We start from the raw sequence: 19,333 nt of genomic DNA, 5'->3' as shown, positions 1-19,333 counted from the left end.
CAAGGCAGCGACAGAGGGTGAAGAAATGGGACTTGTAGCATGCTCCGGTAGGTTGTGGGTGGCAGGGTAGGGTGCAAGGGTGAGGACGGTGGGTGTGGTTGGGGGTCCGGTGAGGGTAGGTGGATCACAGGTGAGTTCAGAGGTGCTTTGGGATATTTCTACGACTGCTGGTTCTGTTGGAGCGAAGGAGGTTGGGGGAGGGGACGGCACCAATGAAGGTGATGGCGAAGTGATGAGTGGGATCGGGGAGGATGGGTGCGGTGAGAAAGGAAAGGAAGGGGACTGACGCGTGTCAGCAGGGTGGCACTGAGGGTTGAGGTAGTGAAGAGACGGGGGAACAAAGGTGAAGTGTTTTTCCGGTTGCAAAGGGGGTGCCAAGTCTTTGAGCGAAATGGAGAATTCGTAACTAGGAGAGCGGCGTGGGGTCAGGGCTCTCGGTGTCAGGGGCGGGGATGGGATGGATCGCTTTGTATGCAGGATGAAGGCGGGACTGCTCGGAATCAATGGAATAATTACACACACTAAGGAGCAGGCATGGATTGACACACACAAAAAAAAACAGGAGAAAATGGAAAATGAACGTCAGTGTTGAATTTCAAAAGGAAAATGAATAAATAGTGTGACTTCGGGAGAGGGATGGCTATCAGCAATACGTGGCTCTTAAACAGTTAAGAGCTGTTATGTGCTGTTATCAGCAGTGGGTGCTGCTGAGCGGGAGGTGATGCAAGGCAGGAGGAACAGGTAGAGAAGAAGCCGTACTCTCATCTATCCAAGGAAGGCTCAGAGGAACTGGAGGAGCACGAGGAGAACTAAACTGTACAACAGTAAAATAGACCACGCAGTCACGTGATCCACATTTAACTCAGGTTAGGTGAAAAATATTATTGTCCTTTGTATCTTCATGCATGCAATCCTGATAGGATTCGTGACAACTGGCACACTGTAGCCATGTAATCTTAATTCAGGCAAGAAATAGTCCCGTGAGATAGCAAGTGTTGTTAAAACATTTTTGGAGAACGGTAGGAGGAGCCAGTTGTCCAGACACAACTCTTAACCGCTACGAAAACAGCATCTCGACAACAAGACACAATTAGGAATTGGCACTAGACATGATCCATGCAATGTGGTGCATGCAAAAAACAAAAATAGCAACAACATGGCAGCAGGAAGAGGTAATAGGTCAGCTAATCAGAGCTAAACTTTACCATCAGCCTGATCCCGGAAAACCGCATGATCATCGGCAAAACATCTCGTGCCGGAAATGTTACCATAGTCAAAAATTGGGCCCTCCAGTAAAGTCACAATATCCATCCGACTGACTTTGGTCAGCACTGCAGTCAAGGCATCCGCTGTGGAAAATAATACAGCATCAACTCCGGTCGGAAGTCAACAAGATCGCAACAAACGATAGCGTTACGTAGAGGGTTGTGAAAAGTCATTGAAACACAGACACAAGGTAAGACTTCACTTACTTGTGGCATTTTTCCCTTCCCGGCTGACCCACTTCTTTAATAGCATGAAGCTCTGTGCTGTCAGAGAGTTCGGGTTCTCCAATCTAATGTGGTTAATCTCATCTACCGTGAAGTTCATCTCCCGAGCCAGCTCTGTGACGAGACACATCAACGGACTCTCGAAGAAGCAGTACATAACCGCCGTAGGGCGTACACAAAATCGGCCACGATATTTGATCGCCGTCGCTCCAGTGTTTCCTTACCTGTCCAGCTGAGTCCCAGGTGATCTGCTACAATGGCCATACGCAAATCTGTGCGCTCACAAGGACTTTGGGGACCTGGCGAGACAGAGGACAATCGCTAGTTAACATTTTGATTATTCCTCTTCTCTCCAGTATTAAGAGAAAAAAAAACTACATAGATGTTTCCTTTTCTTGCCACTTCTCCAGTTTACAATTCAAGACAGCTGGCTTGCAACTCCAATTCTTCTTCACTGGAATCCAGTAATTCTTGGAAATTTGTTTAATTGTTCCTTTTCGTGATGGCAAGAAAAGGCATTTCACACTACACGTGGCGGTCTATGGCTATTTGTGCTGTGTAACCTTTTTGGCAGGCATTAAATGTCATGAGAACCACACAAAACAAAGCATACCACAACTCTACGAAGCAGACTCGGTTCGAAAAATCTAGGGTGGATTTGATTTGGTTAGAATCGCGGTGTTCAACATGCGCTACTTGGTGTTCTTTGCAAAAAACAAAAACAAAAAACAAAAATACTGCGACAGACGAGTATATGAAAAGTTCCGACGACACTACAAGTATAACCATGACAACTTCGCCCTGAACAGAGACAAACAAACCAGGGATTGTGCGAGTGTAGCAGTCACTGCGACTGGCTTGCTACTCTACTGCACAGGGCACACGAGGTTTGAGAAAGTGCGGGGGGCACAGAAGGAAAGGAAACTTGGAACAGAGACAATGCAGGACAAAGTACATCAATGATGATGGGTCAATGACAGCTACTGTTCTTAAGGGAATACATACACATATATGTATAGATATATTTAGAAATATATAAACACGCCACAGGCATACCAGTCAATCAATTCAATGACCACAAGTCATGCAACTATAAGTGACATAGGTCTATATATGTAGAAAAATGTATTTGATAGTGTGAAAGTTTTACAAACTAGGCTTGATCTCTGCGATGGGAGGTGTTCGAGACCCCGCGAGTCCCTGACTGCCCTCCTTCCCACCAGTCCGCCTACTCCTTCTGCTCCTCTGACTGCCAGAGGCCCTGTCCGTCGTCGCCACCTTTGCCCCTACGGACGGGGCCCCGGCCCCGGCCTCAGCCCTCGAACCTCGACCAGACCTGGACGAGCGGGAGGGCTGGGAAGGTTGGGACGGCTGCGAGGTGTCTGACAGGGAGGTGCTCCGGGAGGTGCTGTCTTCCTCCGACTGCTCTGTTTGCTTCTTTTTCTCCTCGTCTGACAGGCGGTCCACCAACTTTATCGTCTCTCCGCTAATCTCTTTAAAGTATTCAATGGTGCGCTTACAAACATCGCTCGGGTTCTCGTGTCTCTCCTGCCTCGACGTTCCCTCACCTGATGCCTTACTGACCTGATGTCTGTCCTTGAGTGGTAACCTTGAGGGCAACTTTATGGCTGCTCTTTCACTAGCTAATGGCCTCGTTGGCCGTGAAGTAACCCTAACCGAATGTGGTGAGCTAGCTGCGGTTGTGGAGTTTCCCTTCTTAATATCCTTGACTGGTATTCTAGACCTTGGTTCTACTTTGGCAATGGCTGGCTCTCCTCTTTTTCTGGTCTCAATTTTCACTGTTTGCTTGGGCTTCTGCTTGCCTATGGCTGTTCCCTGGGTGTGATTTGACCGCCCTGATGCTTTTACTGGAAGCCTGGACCTGGGCAGCTTCACCTCACTGTCTTTAACCTGTACGCTTTGCTGCTGCTGCTGCACCTGACTGCTCTGACCTCTTTCTACTTTTTCTTCTACATCCCTACAACACAATGTTTCTATCCTGCTGGCTTTCTGAAGTGTGGGCTCAGAGGAGGACTGCAGATTGAACACCACACTGCCACACTGAATGTAGTTGGCCTGAATACTGGAGGATTCGAGGTTATTATTGTTGTTGCAGTTTTCAGATGGATAATCTCTTCTCTCTGACTTGGCCTCTGTGTCTTTGCTCGATTGGCCTTCTGTACTCTGACCCTCTATGCTGATATATTCGGGCACCATTTGGCCCTCTGACATCTCAGCTTTAAAATCAGTGAGATCCCCTGAGTCTTTTTTCACAGTTATAGAGGCAGCTATGCCCATCTTAATAGGGGTGCGCAATTTGGGATCAACCTTGGAGGCCGTGATTGTACATGAGGAGGCGGTCTCAGCTACGGCTTCACGGGTGGGTAGCTCAGTACCAGCATAGCCGGTGTCACTGCCAGGGTGCACGGGGCTGCATTTTGATCCTGCTGCTGGTGTTGTGCTGCCGCCTGTGGCTGTATCTATAACTTTCACTTTGCCCTCGACCGTGGCCCTCTCCCCTGTTTTTGATTGAGAGGAAATTACACCCAGGATCTTGCCCCCTCTCCCCCTTTCCCCTGTTAGAGGGTCAGAGGAATGCTCACCAATCTGAAAAAACTGAAGCCTCTCTTCAACAAAGTCCCGCTTGCTCATGTCAATAGCACCACTGCGGGTCATCTCAAACATCTTCCCTTCGTGGAAAGGGAAGGGGTTAGGCTCACTAGTTGGTGTACTCTCATCAGTTGGTGTTCGAGCAGGGGTAGTGTCAGGTGTTGTAGCCTGTGATTTGTCCTCCACGGATAAACCAAAGGGCTTGGGATCTTCGTCTTTGGTTTTGGAGTCATAAACTCCTTCATGATCACTCCCTTTGGTGGACCAGGGGTCAAAATCAAGGCCTTTTGTGGCTACGGTTTTAAAGGTTGAGTTTAGCTCCTCTTCAAGTTGGTAGCGGAAGTAATGGTCTGTGAACCTTTCTGGATGCCTTCCTTCTAGGGTGTAATCTATTTCTTCCCCACTGCTTTTCGAAGAAGACGGATTGGTTTTCCCATCCTCACACTTCTCTTCCTCAATCACTTCGAGCTTAGACTGACCAAAGGGGCGATCAGCTGTTTTCCCATCATTGGATAGATTGGATGTTTTTGGGTCTTCGCTCAGTCCATCGTCCTCGTCCTGAAAATCGTAACCATCCAGTGAGTCAATCTCAGTGGCATCTGTGTCATGGGAAAATTCAGCAGTGGTTGCTATGGAGCAGTCGGTGATCGACTGGTCATTCCCATTTTGTTCCAAGTCAACTTCCTCCCCCTTCACGACACCATTGATCCCAGACTCTTTATTTCCATTCTTCTCCGTTTTTCGGTGTTTTGAGCGTTTCTCCCCCTCCTCTTTCATTTTGAAGGTATACTTTTTGACAGGGATGGGATGGAACACAGACTCGTCATCACTGGAGTCACTGTTATCAGCTCCGGGAGGAACGGGTGACGGAGGCTGGACCCTGATGACTGGCTCGGCTAAAAAGTGCTTGTCATGCTCCTCCTGGAGGTTTACTTCCATCATTTCTGTCTCCGTCTCAGAGGATGCGCAAGATTTTCTTTTCTCAGGGTCTGACTGCTCTGTGTCCAAAGGAGGAGGCGGTGGAAACTCTATATAAGGAACTTTCTTCTCCCCTTTGGGCTTCTGTTTCTCTGCTTCCTGTTTCTTGCTGTGATTCTCTGAAGCTGCTTGCTTGGGTTTTTCCTTTGTAGGCTCCTTGTAGATGAAGGTCTTACCATCTTCCTCTTCTGACTCCTCTGGGATTGGACTAGGCATGCCAGCCATGGAGCCAATCACAGAATCAGGCATTCGCGAGGTCAGGCTAACGTCCTCCGGGCTTGGCGTCTCGGGAGTAACAGGACTCTTCCCAGAGCTGTCTATGAATGTTACTTGTTCTAGAGTGTCGTCTTCTGGACTACCTTGAGGAGATGGCGACTCCTTTTGTTTGACAGTGTAAAATGTTCCCCTGGTCTCATGTACTGTCCTGCTCTCATGGCTTACTATTTTTTTGTAAGTTCCAAGCTGCCCGGTCGCTGTTTCTTTCTCATACTGCTTGCCTACTTGAATGCTAACATACACAGGTAATGGTTTGATATCTTTGAAACCTTCTGTGATAAGTGCAGGAGTTCCATGATCCAAATACTCTATTTGGTCACTGTCAACACCGTTACAAGTGATATTTGACTGGCTACAGTCGGAGTCTGTGGATTTCCCTGACGATCCGCAAGTAGACTTGTTGGATTCAAAGCTACTATGTACGGGGTTTCGAACTAGGATGGGCGTGCGAGAGCCTTCCTTCTCATGTGCTTCAACAGAGGTGTCTAATTTTAAAGATGGGGATCTGCGATTATCTGAAAAATTAGACGACTTTCTTACAGGAATTTGCGATTCCGAGTTTTTTTTTAGACCGTCATTGCAATTTGGACTCTCTCGTACAACGAATTCAGTGTAAATAACTTTCTTGGTAGTTTCTTGTCTTTGTGAATCGCTATTGCTGTCATCTTTTGGAGAATCATGGACTAATGTGTGCGATAATTTGGGGGATTGGGGTTTGTAGTTGCCATACCCTTGGTTTTCCCATGTTTTGAATAACTTCTTATCGTCCTGATTTTTCCCATAAGACTGATGCAAGGGTGAAAACTTTGACTCACTTTCTTGCCCTCTTCTCTGGCTTACTGGACTGTCTGGTGCTTTTGGAACGTTAGGACCAGCAAATACCTGGTACACAGGGAGCTTACTTTCATGGAGTTTCCTTATTGGAGGATTGGAACTTTGACCACCCTGAGAAGCCCTGTCTTGTTTTTGAGCCTCTTGTTCAAACTTAAGTCTCACTGCACTTACTTTGGAAGAAGACATCTGAAAAGGCTTTGGGCCTTCAACTTTCCCGTCTCCCTGCCTTCTAGAGTCTGAATCATTATGCTGCAGAAGTACTCGCCTCTCCGGACTACTGGGTAAACTGGCACATTTCCGATCATTAGAGCTGAACTTGTCTCTTAGTCTTTCTCTGCTCCACTCTTCCCCACTTGCACCGTTTCTATAAACCGATCGCTCTGGACTGCTTTGTGTGGAACTAGGTCCAGATCGTGATTCCCTAAAGTCTGGCCTGCGAGATTTTCTCTCTGGAGAGGAGAGCTCATCATTGAGCTGCTCTGTTTTATCCCTAAAGAACTGAGATACCTCACAGAGTTTTTCCTCTGCCTCTTTTACGGTTCTGTCCACTCTTTCCTCATACATTAGTTGCTCTCTTTCCTTTCTCTCCGTGTCATCTGATGAGACACGCATCCAAACGGATTGCTTTGGACTACCGGGCTCAGAGGAATGCTGCACAAGTGTCATTGTGTCATAGTTATCATCAGTACAGGCCAATCTCCCTGACGTATCCAACAAATTTCGTGACGACCGAAAGATGTATTCCGTTCTTGGCCCGACTGACCTACTCTCATTGCGACCTCTGTCTGGTGAGTGGAAGTGAGACTTTTCTCGACCACGTTCCTCAGCGTCAGGATGGGATTGGTCAAAATTCTCTGACAATAACATTTTCTCAGCAAAATTATAAGATTCTCCCCTTAACTCTGACGATTCATCCTCATGGTACTCCACAGACTGCTGGCTAAGCAATTTCAAGGTCTTATAAGACTCGTCTGCCATTAATTGGGCTGAACTAGGGCGACTTTCCTCAGGTGCCATGGTGGCGTTAAATTTGGAGGAGTCAAAATAGGTGGGAAGTTCCTCAGTTTCCCTGTCCTCTTGTCTGTTTCCCGGGTAGTAATACATGTCATTGTCGGAATGGTTTTTAGTCTCTCTGATGATGACTTCGGTTGGTTCTGCTTTACTGCCCTTTTCAATGTGCACTTCAATTATTCTTTCAACCTTTGGTTTGACGTCGTCAGAGAGTCTCTGTGGTACTTCCTCAGATTTGTGCTCAAAGAGTCCAGCAAGCTCCCTCGATGGGTCCTTTCCTGATTGAAAGGCTTTCATGATGTCATGAACAGACATGGTTTCCTCACACCTCTCTGATACAGCTTCATTGCCAGATGGTTTGTGGTACACCATCCTGGTGGTAGTAGTGATGTGAGTTTCCTCCTTCAACCGTATGCCTTTACCCATCGGATCCTCATCAGGGGCAACTTTAATTGATGGAGCTTGATTAGCATGTCCTTTCGACTCAGTGCCAATGTATTGGATGGGATTTCCCTCCAGCATTGCGGGTTGTTTGTTATCCTCAGGGGGCTCATAGCTCCTGATGACATGAACAACTTCAGTCCTCGTCTCAGTGATCACGGGGGGAACGGGGATGTCCTGGAAAGGCGCCTTTGGGCCCGTGCCTTCAGCACTCTGCGGGGCAGAAGGGGTCCTTTCACTTCTGGTCTCAAAGCCACTGTCTGAGAGGGGACTCTTATCCTGTTCATGATATACATCATCAGGGGATTCCAGCACAGTATCGGCTCCGAAAAGAGCATCGGCCACTTTACCTAGCTCTCGGTCTGAAGGGGATGATCGCATGCTCGTTGGAGGCATTTTGAGTTTTTGCTCTTGAACTGCAATGGTGGGTTTCAGAACGCGTTTTTGCTTTTCCCTGCCATCCGCTTCTCTCTTGCCCTCATTTGTTGTATGTTTAGTGTCTTGCGTTTTGGAGAAAGAACTGCTACCAACATCATTAGCTAAATAGTCGGCAACTTTAGAAAGACTGAAATTTCGATCTTGAATTGTTTTTGCTTTCGCTTGAGGAACCACCGTCTCGTATCTTGGGGGATAGCTCCAGTTGCTGGGTGGCTGTTCAACAGGCACTTTTGAGAAGCGTATGTCATCCAAGGTGCCCCTTGCCAGTGGCTCTTTGCTCGCGTCTTTAGTCAGGATTTCACTCACTTTTACCAGATCTTGTTTTACTTTCTCCACAATCCGGTAAGGCTCTTCATCTTCAACCTTGGCTGCGGAACCAGACTGAAATCCTTTACTTGTATTAGAATTTGGATCCGTCTGCAAAATGGCTGACATTCGTATTAAGTCCTCTTTCATATCAGCGACGTCTTTCAGAATTTCTTGGCTGGATGACAACGCGGATGTCGCGGTTGACTTTAAACCGGATGAGAGAAGTGGAGGCTTGGTAGGGGAAAGATTTCTGGCAAAGGACGACTGCAATTGAGGATTCATCTCAGGTGGCGCGGTGTTACGTGGGGACAGAATAGCAGCAGTTGACTTGGACACATCGGGTAACTTTTTAAACTGGGGCTCTGGCAGTACATTGATAACAGAATACACAGGGACCGTCACGGTGCTGGACGTTCCAGCAGTGGTGGCATTAGGAGGGGACCTTAGTGAGTTGTAAAGGGAACTAGATGCTGAGGACCGAATGGACTGATATGACGAGGACGCAGAGGAGGACAATGACTTTAAAGTACCGTAGCCAGCCGAGCAAGAATTGAATGTTTTTTCAACCTCATCAAACGCCGCATTGACGCTTGTCGTCGCAGCGTTGGTGGTTGCTTGTATTCTTTCTTGGAGACTGCTGGCAAGGAGTGAGGTTGGAGAGGAGGAGCGGTACTGTGCTGGCGACACTGTTCCGTTGATCAGCGCCGCAGCACTTTGTGGGGTGTTGGATTTGAGGGGCGAGGACAGTGAGGAGAAGAGGTTCCTTGCGGGGCCTGACACGTCTGAGGAAAAGGAACGGACAGAGGAGAGGCCGGGGACAGTTTTGATAGGGGAGGAAGACGATCCCGGAACAGCGGCCCCACCCACAACGGTCTTGTATGACAGAGGGGAACTGAACATACTAAGGGAAGATTTGGGAGATGTTGGAGGCGTCGTGGCTTTTGATGCCCTCTCAAGGAGAGGACTTCCTCCTGTCGAAGCAGTTATAGTCCTGGCTGACAACGCCGCAAGTCCTTTCACAGATGCACTGTCTGAAGCACTTTTTACAGGCGATGCCAGAGGACTGTGGGCAACCTGGCCTGGGTACTGAGCATGCTGGACTACTGTTTTGATAGGAGAGGAGATGGTTCTGTACGATCGGATGGGAGAGGCCATGTCGCTAACCGACTTAACGGAAGAGGCAGGGGATCCGGGAATATTTGTCTTTATGGGGGAGCCGGAGTTGATGGACCAGACAGACTTTAGTGGAGAGGCAGAAGGTGTGTTGGACGATGAGCTGGAGAGGGAGCCAAACCCAGACTTGGCTTGGCCAGGGACGGCGACAGGAACAGGCGGCCACGCCTGATAAGATCTCGTTGAAAAGACAGATTTGTGAGGGTAGCCAGAAGGCTGTGCTCTTTGCGGACTTCGATCGGGTGTTTCTTCGACAGTAATTCAAACAAAAAGAAGACAAAAAAGAAAAGGAGGCAACAGAAAGTAGAAGGTAAAATAATTGAAAAAGAAAACATAAAAGAAAGAGAAATTCAGTCAGAAACAGCATCACTTACGAGCAGCAAGACAAAAATGTACACTTGTCGATTACAGAAGGTCCCTTTTACACACTCAGGATGACATGAGAAGTATACGGATCAAAACAAAGGTACATGACAAAAGACAGCGTATGTGCGCGTGTTTGTGTGTGGTGGGAACAAAAATGCATGACATGTGGTCAAAGTAAGAAAACATGATAAGTGAAAAGTACAATTCCGTTGCCTTTTGATGCGCTTCATGTGCTTGTTTGACTTGTTGAGAGACGAGAGTGCCTTTTACTGCCCATGTTTTCTTCACATGCAGTTCCTTACGTTTGGTTCTTTTTCAATGCCAGAGATGACCCCACAAGTTAAGACCATTTGGAAAAGCGTATGACATTTTTTATGTATTTGGACGGAACTTAGGATAAAGAATGAGGTTGCACTTTACAAAAAAAAAAAAAATCAAATGTTAAATGAGCAACAAGATTGAGTTCATGTGCAGTTTTGTCACACTGGGTCACGACATTTAAAATTTTGGAATGTATCAGATGAGCCAGGGCAAAATAACAAGAATAACATTGCACATATGAGATTAGCAATTAAATCTGCCCCTAAATAATATCACCACCGAGCTGTAAAGTGCAACCTGTTTTTCTACTCAGCCACATAGAGTCGCAAAGCCAAGAAGAGAACAATGGCCACGGAATGAAATTGAACAAAATGAAATCAACATTTTCATACAATGCAAAAACAAAAACAAAAACATTTGGTCCAAATAAATCAACGAATGACATGAATGATGTTGACCTGCTGATATTGTCAAAAGTGTAACACGAGAGTTGAAACAATGGCATGTAATGCGGTAGGCTTAGCCAAGCTTGACACACAGTAAAATTCATGCAAGGTTGACAATGGTTGCTGGGCTGGGAGAAGAAATGAGTCATGAGCACTTGCGATTGGAAACAAACAAACAAACAAACAAAAGAAAACTCCTTCTGGATGATGAAAGCAACAGCAGTACTGCAGTATATAAAGGGACCTTCAGACAGTTCAACTGATTGTGTTATTTATGTAGAAAATCTCAATTTTCTTTTTTTTCCATGCGTGTTATGTAAAAAAAAAGGGGGAACTCACTCGCCGCAGGGTCGGTCAAATAGCTGTAGCGCTTACGCAAAGCTAAGGAGGCAAAGGTATGGCGTCGCACTGGCCTTTCATTCTGAAACAAAAAAAAAAAAAAACAAAAAAGATGCTTGAACATAAAAAATATGGTCAGGTAGTTATGTTTACCAAAGAAAAAATAAAAATAAAAACGTTCATTTGGTAATTTGGAAGGAAAGTGCCTTGTTTCGGGTGAGTCGCAACCATAGATGAGAAGAACTTATTTTTTTTTGGCTGTTTAACGGCAAGACCTCATGACAGTATTTATCAAATCCATGTTTTCGATTGGAATTCATTTCAATGCCAGGAAACGGTAAAACCAACACTTTTTTGGTAAAATAAAAATAATAAATAATAATAATAAAAATAAATTAGTTTTTTTTTTTTTTAAAGGTCTCTCACACACACAGACAGTAACGTACATTTGCGTGTTGGCGTATGCCTCGAAACGGCCTCGTGAATCACATCAGTCGCTGCTTACTGTAGTTACTTCAGTATCTAAGCTATGATTCCATGCTCCTTGCAAACGCGTTCATTTTGTATTTTGGTGTGTGACTGCCTCAAGTCGAGGGGGCGGCAAACGTGAAGCTCTCGTGGAACTGACATTTTGGCTCGCTTACACGAAGCAAAAATATCGACAAATCGATATATAGATGATTCGTCACTCCAAATCTCAGAAGTTGGTGTACGAGTCAGTCTAGATACTATTTTTTTTTTAAGTTAATTTACTAGGGTGACATGGTCCCATCTTAAAATGATTCAGTCCTACTTGTGTTTTAAGAGCATATCGCATGCAGTCGTCGTGTTCAACAGAAGACAAATATGGCAACAGTTACGATGATTCTACTTTACAAATATTATGCAGTATAATACATCTTTATGTATTTTGCACTTTCCTACAACTATGGGACAAAAAAAAAATAGGATCATCTTATAGTTGAAGATTAGCACTCGAGCACGCACATGCAAAAGGGGACAAGTGGGGAGAGGTGTGACGCATTTCACGTCACTTTAAAGATGAAGATCAAAAGAATTGGATAGAAACACGTACGGTACCGTTAACATTCATGCACAAAGGCTTTTGACTCAGTACAAGCCAACAGAGGGACAACGAGAAAAAAAATAAACACAGAAGCAGCTGTTAGTGTGATGATGAAGAGACTATTTACCTCATCGTCAGGGTCAGACTCCATATCCTGTGGGATTCCCAAGATGCATTGCAGCAGGAGGAGGGAGGAAGATGACACAATGCAGAGCGGGGACAGTGTGTCGTGAGATGGGGGGGATGAAAAATGGAGCAGCAACACAAAAAATAAGAAAACATCAAGGTGATGGGGGAAAAAAAACTAGTGGCATCATCATCATCATCATCGTCATTCGAGCAAAACATAAGAAGCAAAAGCACCATTTTCTCACAACAAATGCATGTCGGCCGCTCTTAAATCAAAGCCAGGCAGCAGCGGAGCAAAATCACAAAAAGTGGACATCGATACGTTGTGGGGTCTTATGGCTGGCTGGCTTCAAATGTGCGAGAATAACACACAAATAGGCAGTCCTCTCCGAAAGCCAATGAGTGTCTCCTCGTCGTGATTTGAATACCATGTAGGTGATATGACATGAGGCAAAAAAGAACGCAGGACTCTGGAAAACTGGACGCCTACCTTCTTGTGTGTGGGCAGTGTGATATTTAGATTGCATATGGCGGCCTGCGGAAGACCTTTCGAGGTTTTTGCTTCCTTCAGGAATGACAGGCGGCCACAGGGCTCTTGGCCCATATCTCTGATCTGTTAAAAAAAAAAATGGAGGAAAAAAAAAAAGACGAGGAAACATATCAATGAAGTCAAAGATTTTGCACCATTTCCTACCCTGGCATACGTAGAGTTCTTGTCAGAAGTGAAGGCGATTAGTTGCGCAATTGGCGGACTAACGGTGTCGGGAAGCAACGGAAGCAAAATGGAGGCATTTTAAATCCGCAACACAGACAATACAGACGTGGCATGTTCACTTCCACACGGACCAGACAACCCTCAAAGAAGGTTAATTGGAAATTTATCACAAAAAAAAAATCCTGTACCTTCACGGTGAAAGGAAGTCTGTTTTCCTTGAAGGAGTAGAAATTAAATACAAGCTGCTGTCCACTTTTGGTCAGCGGAGACAAGTTGCCATAGCAGTCCACATGGATGGGCTTGCCCTCCAGAACCTAAAAAAACCAAAAAATTGACAATGATGACCAAAGGGTTGAGGGACCGCTTAATCAATGAAACAATGAATCAAGTTTTGGGCCATAATGCCACACAAGTTGGGCAAAGTTTGTGGGAATTCCGCGTCCAACACGAGCTCACCTCGATGTCTTTACTTCGGGCCACCTCCTCGAAGTTCTCCTGCTGCTCGAGGGTTTTGTCCACTTTGTCGTCCGTCATGCAGAAGCAGCGGAGGCGCGCCTCCACCGGGTCGTTCATCTTGGCGAACACCACAAACTTGGCCAGGTACGGCACGCAGATCAGCTCCCGGTATAACTGAGACGCCAGACCCACCGTCTCAGGAATCTGGTGACAGTCTGCGAGCCAGAACCTGCCCGGGGAATGCACGGGAGCAGAGAGATTTTGTTCAGGAATATTCAGGATCGTTTTTGCCGTCACCCAAAAAAAAAAAAACATTCACGTGCTTTGTGGATGGTGGCTCTAAATCGCAGATTTTCTGTAACTTAACTCACGCAATCATCTGAGGATCTCTTAAAATGCAGTACAGTACTCTCCCCCATTGCGAAGCACTACTTTCGGTTTAAATGGAGCTCCTCAACTCACTTTAACATAGTTTCTCGGCACCAAGATGCTGCAAGATGGCCCACAAATACCCCCGCAAAAATCTGTCAATATGTGATTTTGCGACTGCCGAACTGTGAATACGCAGGCGCTCACTCGAAGGGATATTCAAATGAACGGCGGGCGTACCTGGCCGACACATTTGTGGTAAAGGAGACGCAATCGGTCACAAAGGAAAGCGGCGTGGTCCCCGTGATGTCTTCCCACTGGGCCGGGGACGTTCCTCCTGTGCGGGGCAAAGGACAAATGATGAGCGTCGCCATTCCCTCTGGCGTGCTCGCATCATTTCAGGAGGTGCCCGCGCGCCTGTGATGCTGCAGAGCAAACGCAGGCAAGGCGCCGCGTCGCCCCGGTGGCCGATGGGGTGGCCTTCCGCCTGGCGGGGCGGGACAGGGATGGTCATCGTGATCGGCTTGTGGAATTTCCTCCTCCTGGGCTCCACGGTGACGATGGGGCTGAAGGTGGCTCTGTTCCCCAGGACCGCCCTCACCAAGTCATCAGGGACAGGTTGAGCCTAAAAGGGGTGGGGCGGGGGATTGTCATGTCGAGATTTTAAAAGGAACTGCAAGCAGAGCTCAGCGGGCTGCCGATATAAAGTTGGCAAGGGCGGGGGGATCCGTGTCGACGGCCTTCCGCCCCGATCTTAAGTGGCCGTGCGCGAGTCGATGTCATATGAACCTGCAGGCCGACGCGAATCTTCTTGGTCAGCGCCCCCTGCGGGAAGGAGGCTTGGACCATGGTCACAGTGCTACTGGACAGGACGCCCCCATCGGGACCCATGTGGTTGGATTCCTGCTTGATCCTCGACACCACAGCGAAATACTGCGGGAAGTCTCTGCTCACGATGCGGCAAATGCGCTTCTTCTCCAACTCGGCGGGGCTGTCCAACTCTGCAACGGGACCGTCGGGAGAGGAGATGAGGGAACGACGACCACGGGGGTCTTCGGTTTCAAAAAGTATCAGCCCAACAGATACTTTTTGAGTTCACAAATGAATAAGTGGTGAGTGAACCGTTTACTTTGTCACAAATCTGAACGTGTCGCAGTCTGGGGGAGGGGGGGCACACTTTTTCTCACTTTATTTCTGTACCGGATGAACAGTCATTCATTTTATACAGCTGCTCCTTTACCTTCATCCATTCCGGTCAGCAGCTCCGTGAGTTCCTCTGGAGTGGACTCGAATTGGTGCTCGCGCCACGTGTCGCCGTTGTCACTCCTCAACACGATCAGCTCCCTCTCCTTCCCCCGCATGGAGCCGAAATGAGGGATCTCCACAATCACGGGACTGAAAGAGAGCACGGGATTGATGGGGGTCAGTCAACAGAGCCGGCCGGCACTTCTTTCTTCAATTGCTCGCACCCGCAGCTTCGAGGGAACACCGGTCCTAACTTAATCATGTATAAAGTTGTAATAACGGCGAAACGCACCCAAGAAACTGCGCCCCAGCCGGGCCGACCTCCACGAGTCTGCTGACCAGGCCCTCCCCTTCCACCATGGGCGGCGGGTAGGCGAGCTTGTGCCTCTTGGCCAGGCGGCAGGTGATACGCGTGGGCGCCGTGCACTTCCTGGGCGGGATGATGATGCGCATGCCGTTATGGCGGCTGCCCCTCAAGGACCCGCCGCGGGCGTCTACCATGAAGCTGACCAGGAACCTGCGTGAGAACAGAGAAGAGCCGTGAGAGGCTGAGGAAGAAGACGCCCGGGCCGAGATGGACGGAAGGCACGGACAAAAACAAAAAAAAAAGTGAGCGGGACGATCCCCATGCTGTGATCACTGGACATCCAAAAACGGAACGGAAAAGAGAAAAGGAAATCATCGCCAAAGTGGCAGAAGACACCACAAAGAAAGTTGCTTTGAGTTCCGAGAGCTGGCGGACAAGAAATGCCTCAAATTGAGGGGGAACTAAACAGTGATGGCGTTTAGTTCGGTTTGGAGGCAAAAAGTCAGGTTTCTGCCAGCGTTTCAGATCCTCGAAAGCAGCCGTCAGTGATCAAATATTACACACCTGCACAGATGTTTCACCGACAAGATTAATGTGATTTAAAGGTGATACATGACTCACCAAAAAGTTTGGGATATTTGTCTTCATGGTGAACAGGATGAACCAAAACTGCATTATAACCTTGACATCTGAGATCTTTGACTTTTTCTATTTCATTTTTGAATGCACCGTTCAGCTTCTTGTTCGAGAACAGCACGGCGTGCAAAAGTACTGAAGCGATGACGAAATGCACATTTGCATTCAAATGATGAGGGAAGGTCCAATTAAAGTTATCTGTAACGGCTACAGTGAAGGGACGGTAAATGCGAGAGGGGTTGGTGGGGCCACAATTTTTCGTCAGTGCTACTGGGTGGGGCCACATAGGACCACGTACTTCTGAACCAGATGGATGACAAAAATGTGATTTGAAATCTGGACGAAATACGGACATGCATGCAAAAGACGTGCTCTGAATGAATGTCATTTTTGAGAATACATTTTTTAACGCATGTATAAAAGATCCAGTGCAAAGGGGTCTCTTGTATACAAATTAGCATTGAAGGATGGCACAAAACTGCTGAACAAGAAACCAACATTAAACGCAACACCTCATTTTGCACATCCCAACGCCAGAAAATAATTTTTAATTCATGAATAATGAATTAATATTATTGAGGTACTATGTCTGTCCTCCATAATCATTCCAAATCTGCAAAAAAAAATAAATAAATGTTTGGCTGACTCATGTTGTAGTCGGGAGCAGTATAAGATCCAGTGTCTGCCATCTAGTGGTGATTGGTGATTTTACAACTTGAAACAAGAGTCAACCGCTGCATATTTGCAGTTAAGCATTGTAAGACTCAACCGGATATTTCACCTGAGAGCTTGACATCCCAAATTTTTTGTGAGTACTCTGCCCCGTCAGCAAAATGACTGCCACGTGAAAAAGTGAGGACAGTAATCCCCCGCTTTGTCACAATTCCCTTTTTGCTGCACCGCAGATTCATCTTCTTGTGTTCACAAACACAATACACAAAACGATCAAATAAATAACTTTTTCATTATTATTACATTCGTAATATATTCTCTATACATTTCATGCTTGGCATTATTTTGGGGCGCGTTCAAATAGGTGACTTGACTAAATCACGGATTTAGCGTGATTCCCGAATGGGTCTGGAACGGGGGATCACTGCGTATATTCTTCTTGTGAGTGTTGTGCTTTTCCTCTGTAAATGCAGTATGAGGTTGTTCGTGTATTCTGGAAGAGAAAATCAATAACACCAAGATGACACGCTTGGACTATCTCTAGGCAATGCAAATGAAACACCACTGATGAGTGGGAGTAAAAAAAAAAGGGAACGTCGGGAAAGGCAGCGGTGAATGAGTGAGTGACATCAACTGAGGGGACGGGGGAAGGGGGGGGTGGAGTCATGGGTTACAGAGCAGCGAGCTCAGTCTTCACCTGGAGTCATACTGAGGGAGCGGGGATGAGAAGCTGTAAAATAAACACATGGAGACAATGCAGGGAGAGGCAAAAAGCCCCGAAATCTCGTTTTAGTATCAAGGTTGACACCCGCTGTCGGGCTCTATGGCGACCAAAGACAAACATCACACACTCCACCGGGACGGAAAGCAGAACGCGCCGACGACAGGTCTTCACCAAATGATGGGAGGATCACATTAAGAGAAATGATGCGGCGGTTGTTTTGCAGGCAGAAGAGCCGAAATATTTTTTTTTTCTCGTTTCTTGTGGCTTCCTAGCCAGCTTTGTCAGCATCAGTACGGTGAGCACAGAAGTGAACTCTGGATTGTGTCGGTCGATTTATGACATGAGAATGTTAAGTGCTGTCCTGGAGTAGCACAGCACAAAAAACCCGCATCAGCACGGAAGGCCTTGCTGACGAGTGACTTGGCGGCCATGCTTGCTGTGTGTGCGCAGCTGCATAAACAATCACGGACCATGTTTGCGCACACTCCTAAACATGCAGGCGCTCACCGGAACTCTTACCCAGAGTGGATGGGGCTGGATGCAACGTTGTGGCCGTGGTCCACGGTGTCCGGGGTCCAGCTGTAGCGCCGCATACATTCCGAGTTGTAATCGCTGGTCACGGCCAAGTGCTGCAAGCAGAAAGTGGGCGCGTGAGCAGAGGTGACGACGGGGACAGAGGTGGGAAGGTGAAGGATGTGAGGAAGAAGAAGAATATCGCTGGAAAGTTCTTTTCGGGAGTTCGATTCAAAAAGTGAAGGGCGTGCGTCATAAAAATACATTAAACCAAGAGGCGAGGATAGCCTACGGTACATTAAATAATCATTGTGATTGTTTTTTATGAAATACTATGTTCTACTTTCTTGATATGGTGGGTGTTAATTAGTTTTGTTTTTAAATCCTAAAATATTTCACTTTGTATACAGTGAATCCATACAATATGGCCTTCACTTTTTTAATTGAACCCCTGACAAATATTTGCAACAATTTTCAAATTAACTCAGAGGCATAAGCACATAATGGGTGTGAGCCAAAAACAAAAATTGGTGAATGGAGAATGTACATGAGAGATGATGGTGACCTGAAATAATGTTCACTTTTTTTTTTTTTTAATAAATATACCTTATTTAGTGGGTCGACCAGGTAGGAAATGTCTTTACAGACGCTCTGAAGCTTCAGAAAGAGGAAAGAGTCAAGAGTTGCACTTCATCCCAATTCATGATGTTTGGTTTGCAGTGAAAATGAGACATAGTTCGAATTCTACCACACAAAATGCACCCGATGTGAATGGACAAAATTGGAACTCATGAAAGTGAGTCCCTTTGACTGTCTGGCTTCATTTGTAAAGGTGGTAAATCATGTGGAGTTTGTATTTTGGCTGTTTGGGGTCTTGGGCGATGTCGTCACTCAGCTCGCGGGCCACATTGCAACTGCTGTTTATAATATGAGAGGTGACGGTTTCTGGTTTAGCTCCTGACCACCAAAACAAGAGTAGGACAGGCGGGGGGGAGCCCTACAGTATGCCCTGAGATTTTTCCAGGACAAAACAAGAGACAGGAGAAGGGGGTGTGCTCCTGCAAGGTTTGAGTCAACCGCAAATTCCAGGTGCTACGTACAGTACATCCTGCAAGGTGAACAATTAACAAAAACAAGCATAATATTGACACTTTTCAGGTGTGTGGGTGGGAAAGAAGGACTTTAGGACAGCATTGTACTCTACCGTGTCCTTGGTGGGGGCCAAGATCTCCTCGATCATCATGCTGTCCCGGGCGAAGGAGCTCCGGTTGAGGGTGTTGGACCTATCCGAACTGAAGGAGCGGAGGCTAAATGTTACCACGCAAGCCAGCGCCGCGCGGCAACAACAAGCGACAGGCAGCAGGGAAACACAACACAAGACAAAAAGCAAGGAATTACGTTATTTCATGCAACCTCCAGGGAACATTTTCTTGTTTTTTTTTTCTAAGTGGACAGAGAGTCCAGAGTGG

At 46.8% G+C, this 19,333-nt stretch overlaps 1 protein-coding gene across 49 annotated transcripts in view; it reads right to left on the bottom strand.

The window, feature by feature from the left end:
- Positions 1 to 19,333, bottom strand: part of ank3b (ankyrin 3b) — a 74,691-nt gene that overhangs the window by 8,286 nt on the left and 47,072 nt on the right. For 19 of the 49 annotated variants that reach the window (XM_019860016.1, XM_019860018.1, XM_019860033.1 and 16 more), the window contains 18 exons: positions 19,069 to 19,171; positions 18,471 to 18,521; positions 17,871 to 17,980; positions 17,325 to 17,357; positions 15,305 to 15,529; positions 15,008 to 15,162; positions 14,557 to 14,768; positions 14,185 to 14,392; positions 14,008 to 14,104; positions 13,399 to 13,627; positions 13,131 to 13,256; positions 12,718 to 12,840; positions 12,226 to 12,252; positions 11,033 to 11,114; positions 2,645 to 9,808; positions 1,715 to 1,789; positions 1,473 to 1,604; positions 1,206 to 1,349 (listed from right to left, as the gene is read on the bottom strand). In XM_019860016.1, coding sequence (XP_019715575.1) covers positions 1,206 to 1,349; positions 1,473 to 1,604; positions 1,715 to 1,789; positions 2,645 to 9,808; positions 11,033 to 11,114; positions 12,226 to 12,252; positions 12,718 to 12,840; positions 13,131 to 13,256; positions 13,399 to 13,627; positions 14,008 to 14,104; positions 14,185 to 14,392; positions 14,557 to 14,768; positions 15,008 to 15,162; positions 15,305 to 15,529; positions 17,325 to 17,357; positions 17,871 to 17,980; positions 18,471 to 18,521; positions 19,069 to 19,171 — 9,296 coding nt within the window. Of the gene's footprint in view, positions 1 to 1,205; positions 1,350 to 1,472; positions 1,605 to 1,714; positions 1,790 to 2,644; positions 9,809 to 11,032; positions 11,115 to 12,225; positions 12,253 to 12,717; positions 12,841 to 13,130; positions 13,257 to 13,398; positions 13,628 to 14,007; positions 14,105 to 14,184; positions 14,393 to 14,556; positions 14,769 to 15,007; positions 15,163 to 15,304; positions 15,530 to 17,324; positions 17,358 to 17,858; positions 17,981 to 18,470; positions 18,522 to 19,068; positions 19,172 to 19,333 lie in introns of those variants that run through there. The other 30 variants (XM_019860026.1, XM_019860029.1, XM_019860040.1 and 27 more) reach the window with 17 other exon arrangements.

This window comes from Hippocampus comes, unplaced genomic scaffold (assembly GCF_001891065.2).
Source record: "Hippocampus comes isolate QL1 unplaced genomic scaffold, H_comes_QL1_v1.1 scaffold39, whole genome shotgun sequence".
NCBI classification, from domain to species: domain Eukaryota; kingdom Metazoa; phylum Chordata; class Actinopteri; order Syngnathiformes; family Syngnathidae; genus Hippocampus; species Hippocampus comes.
Note: the sequence above shows the minus strand (reverse complement) of the source record. Positions and strands in the feature narration are given on the sequence as shown.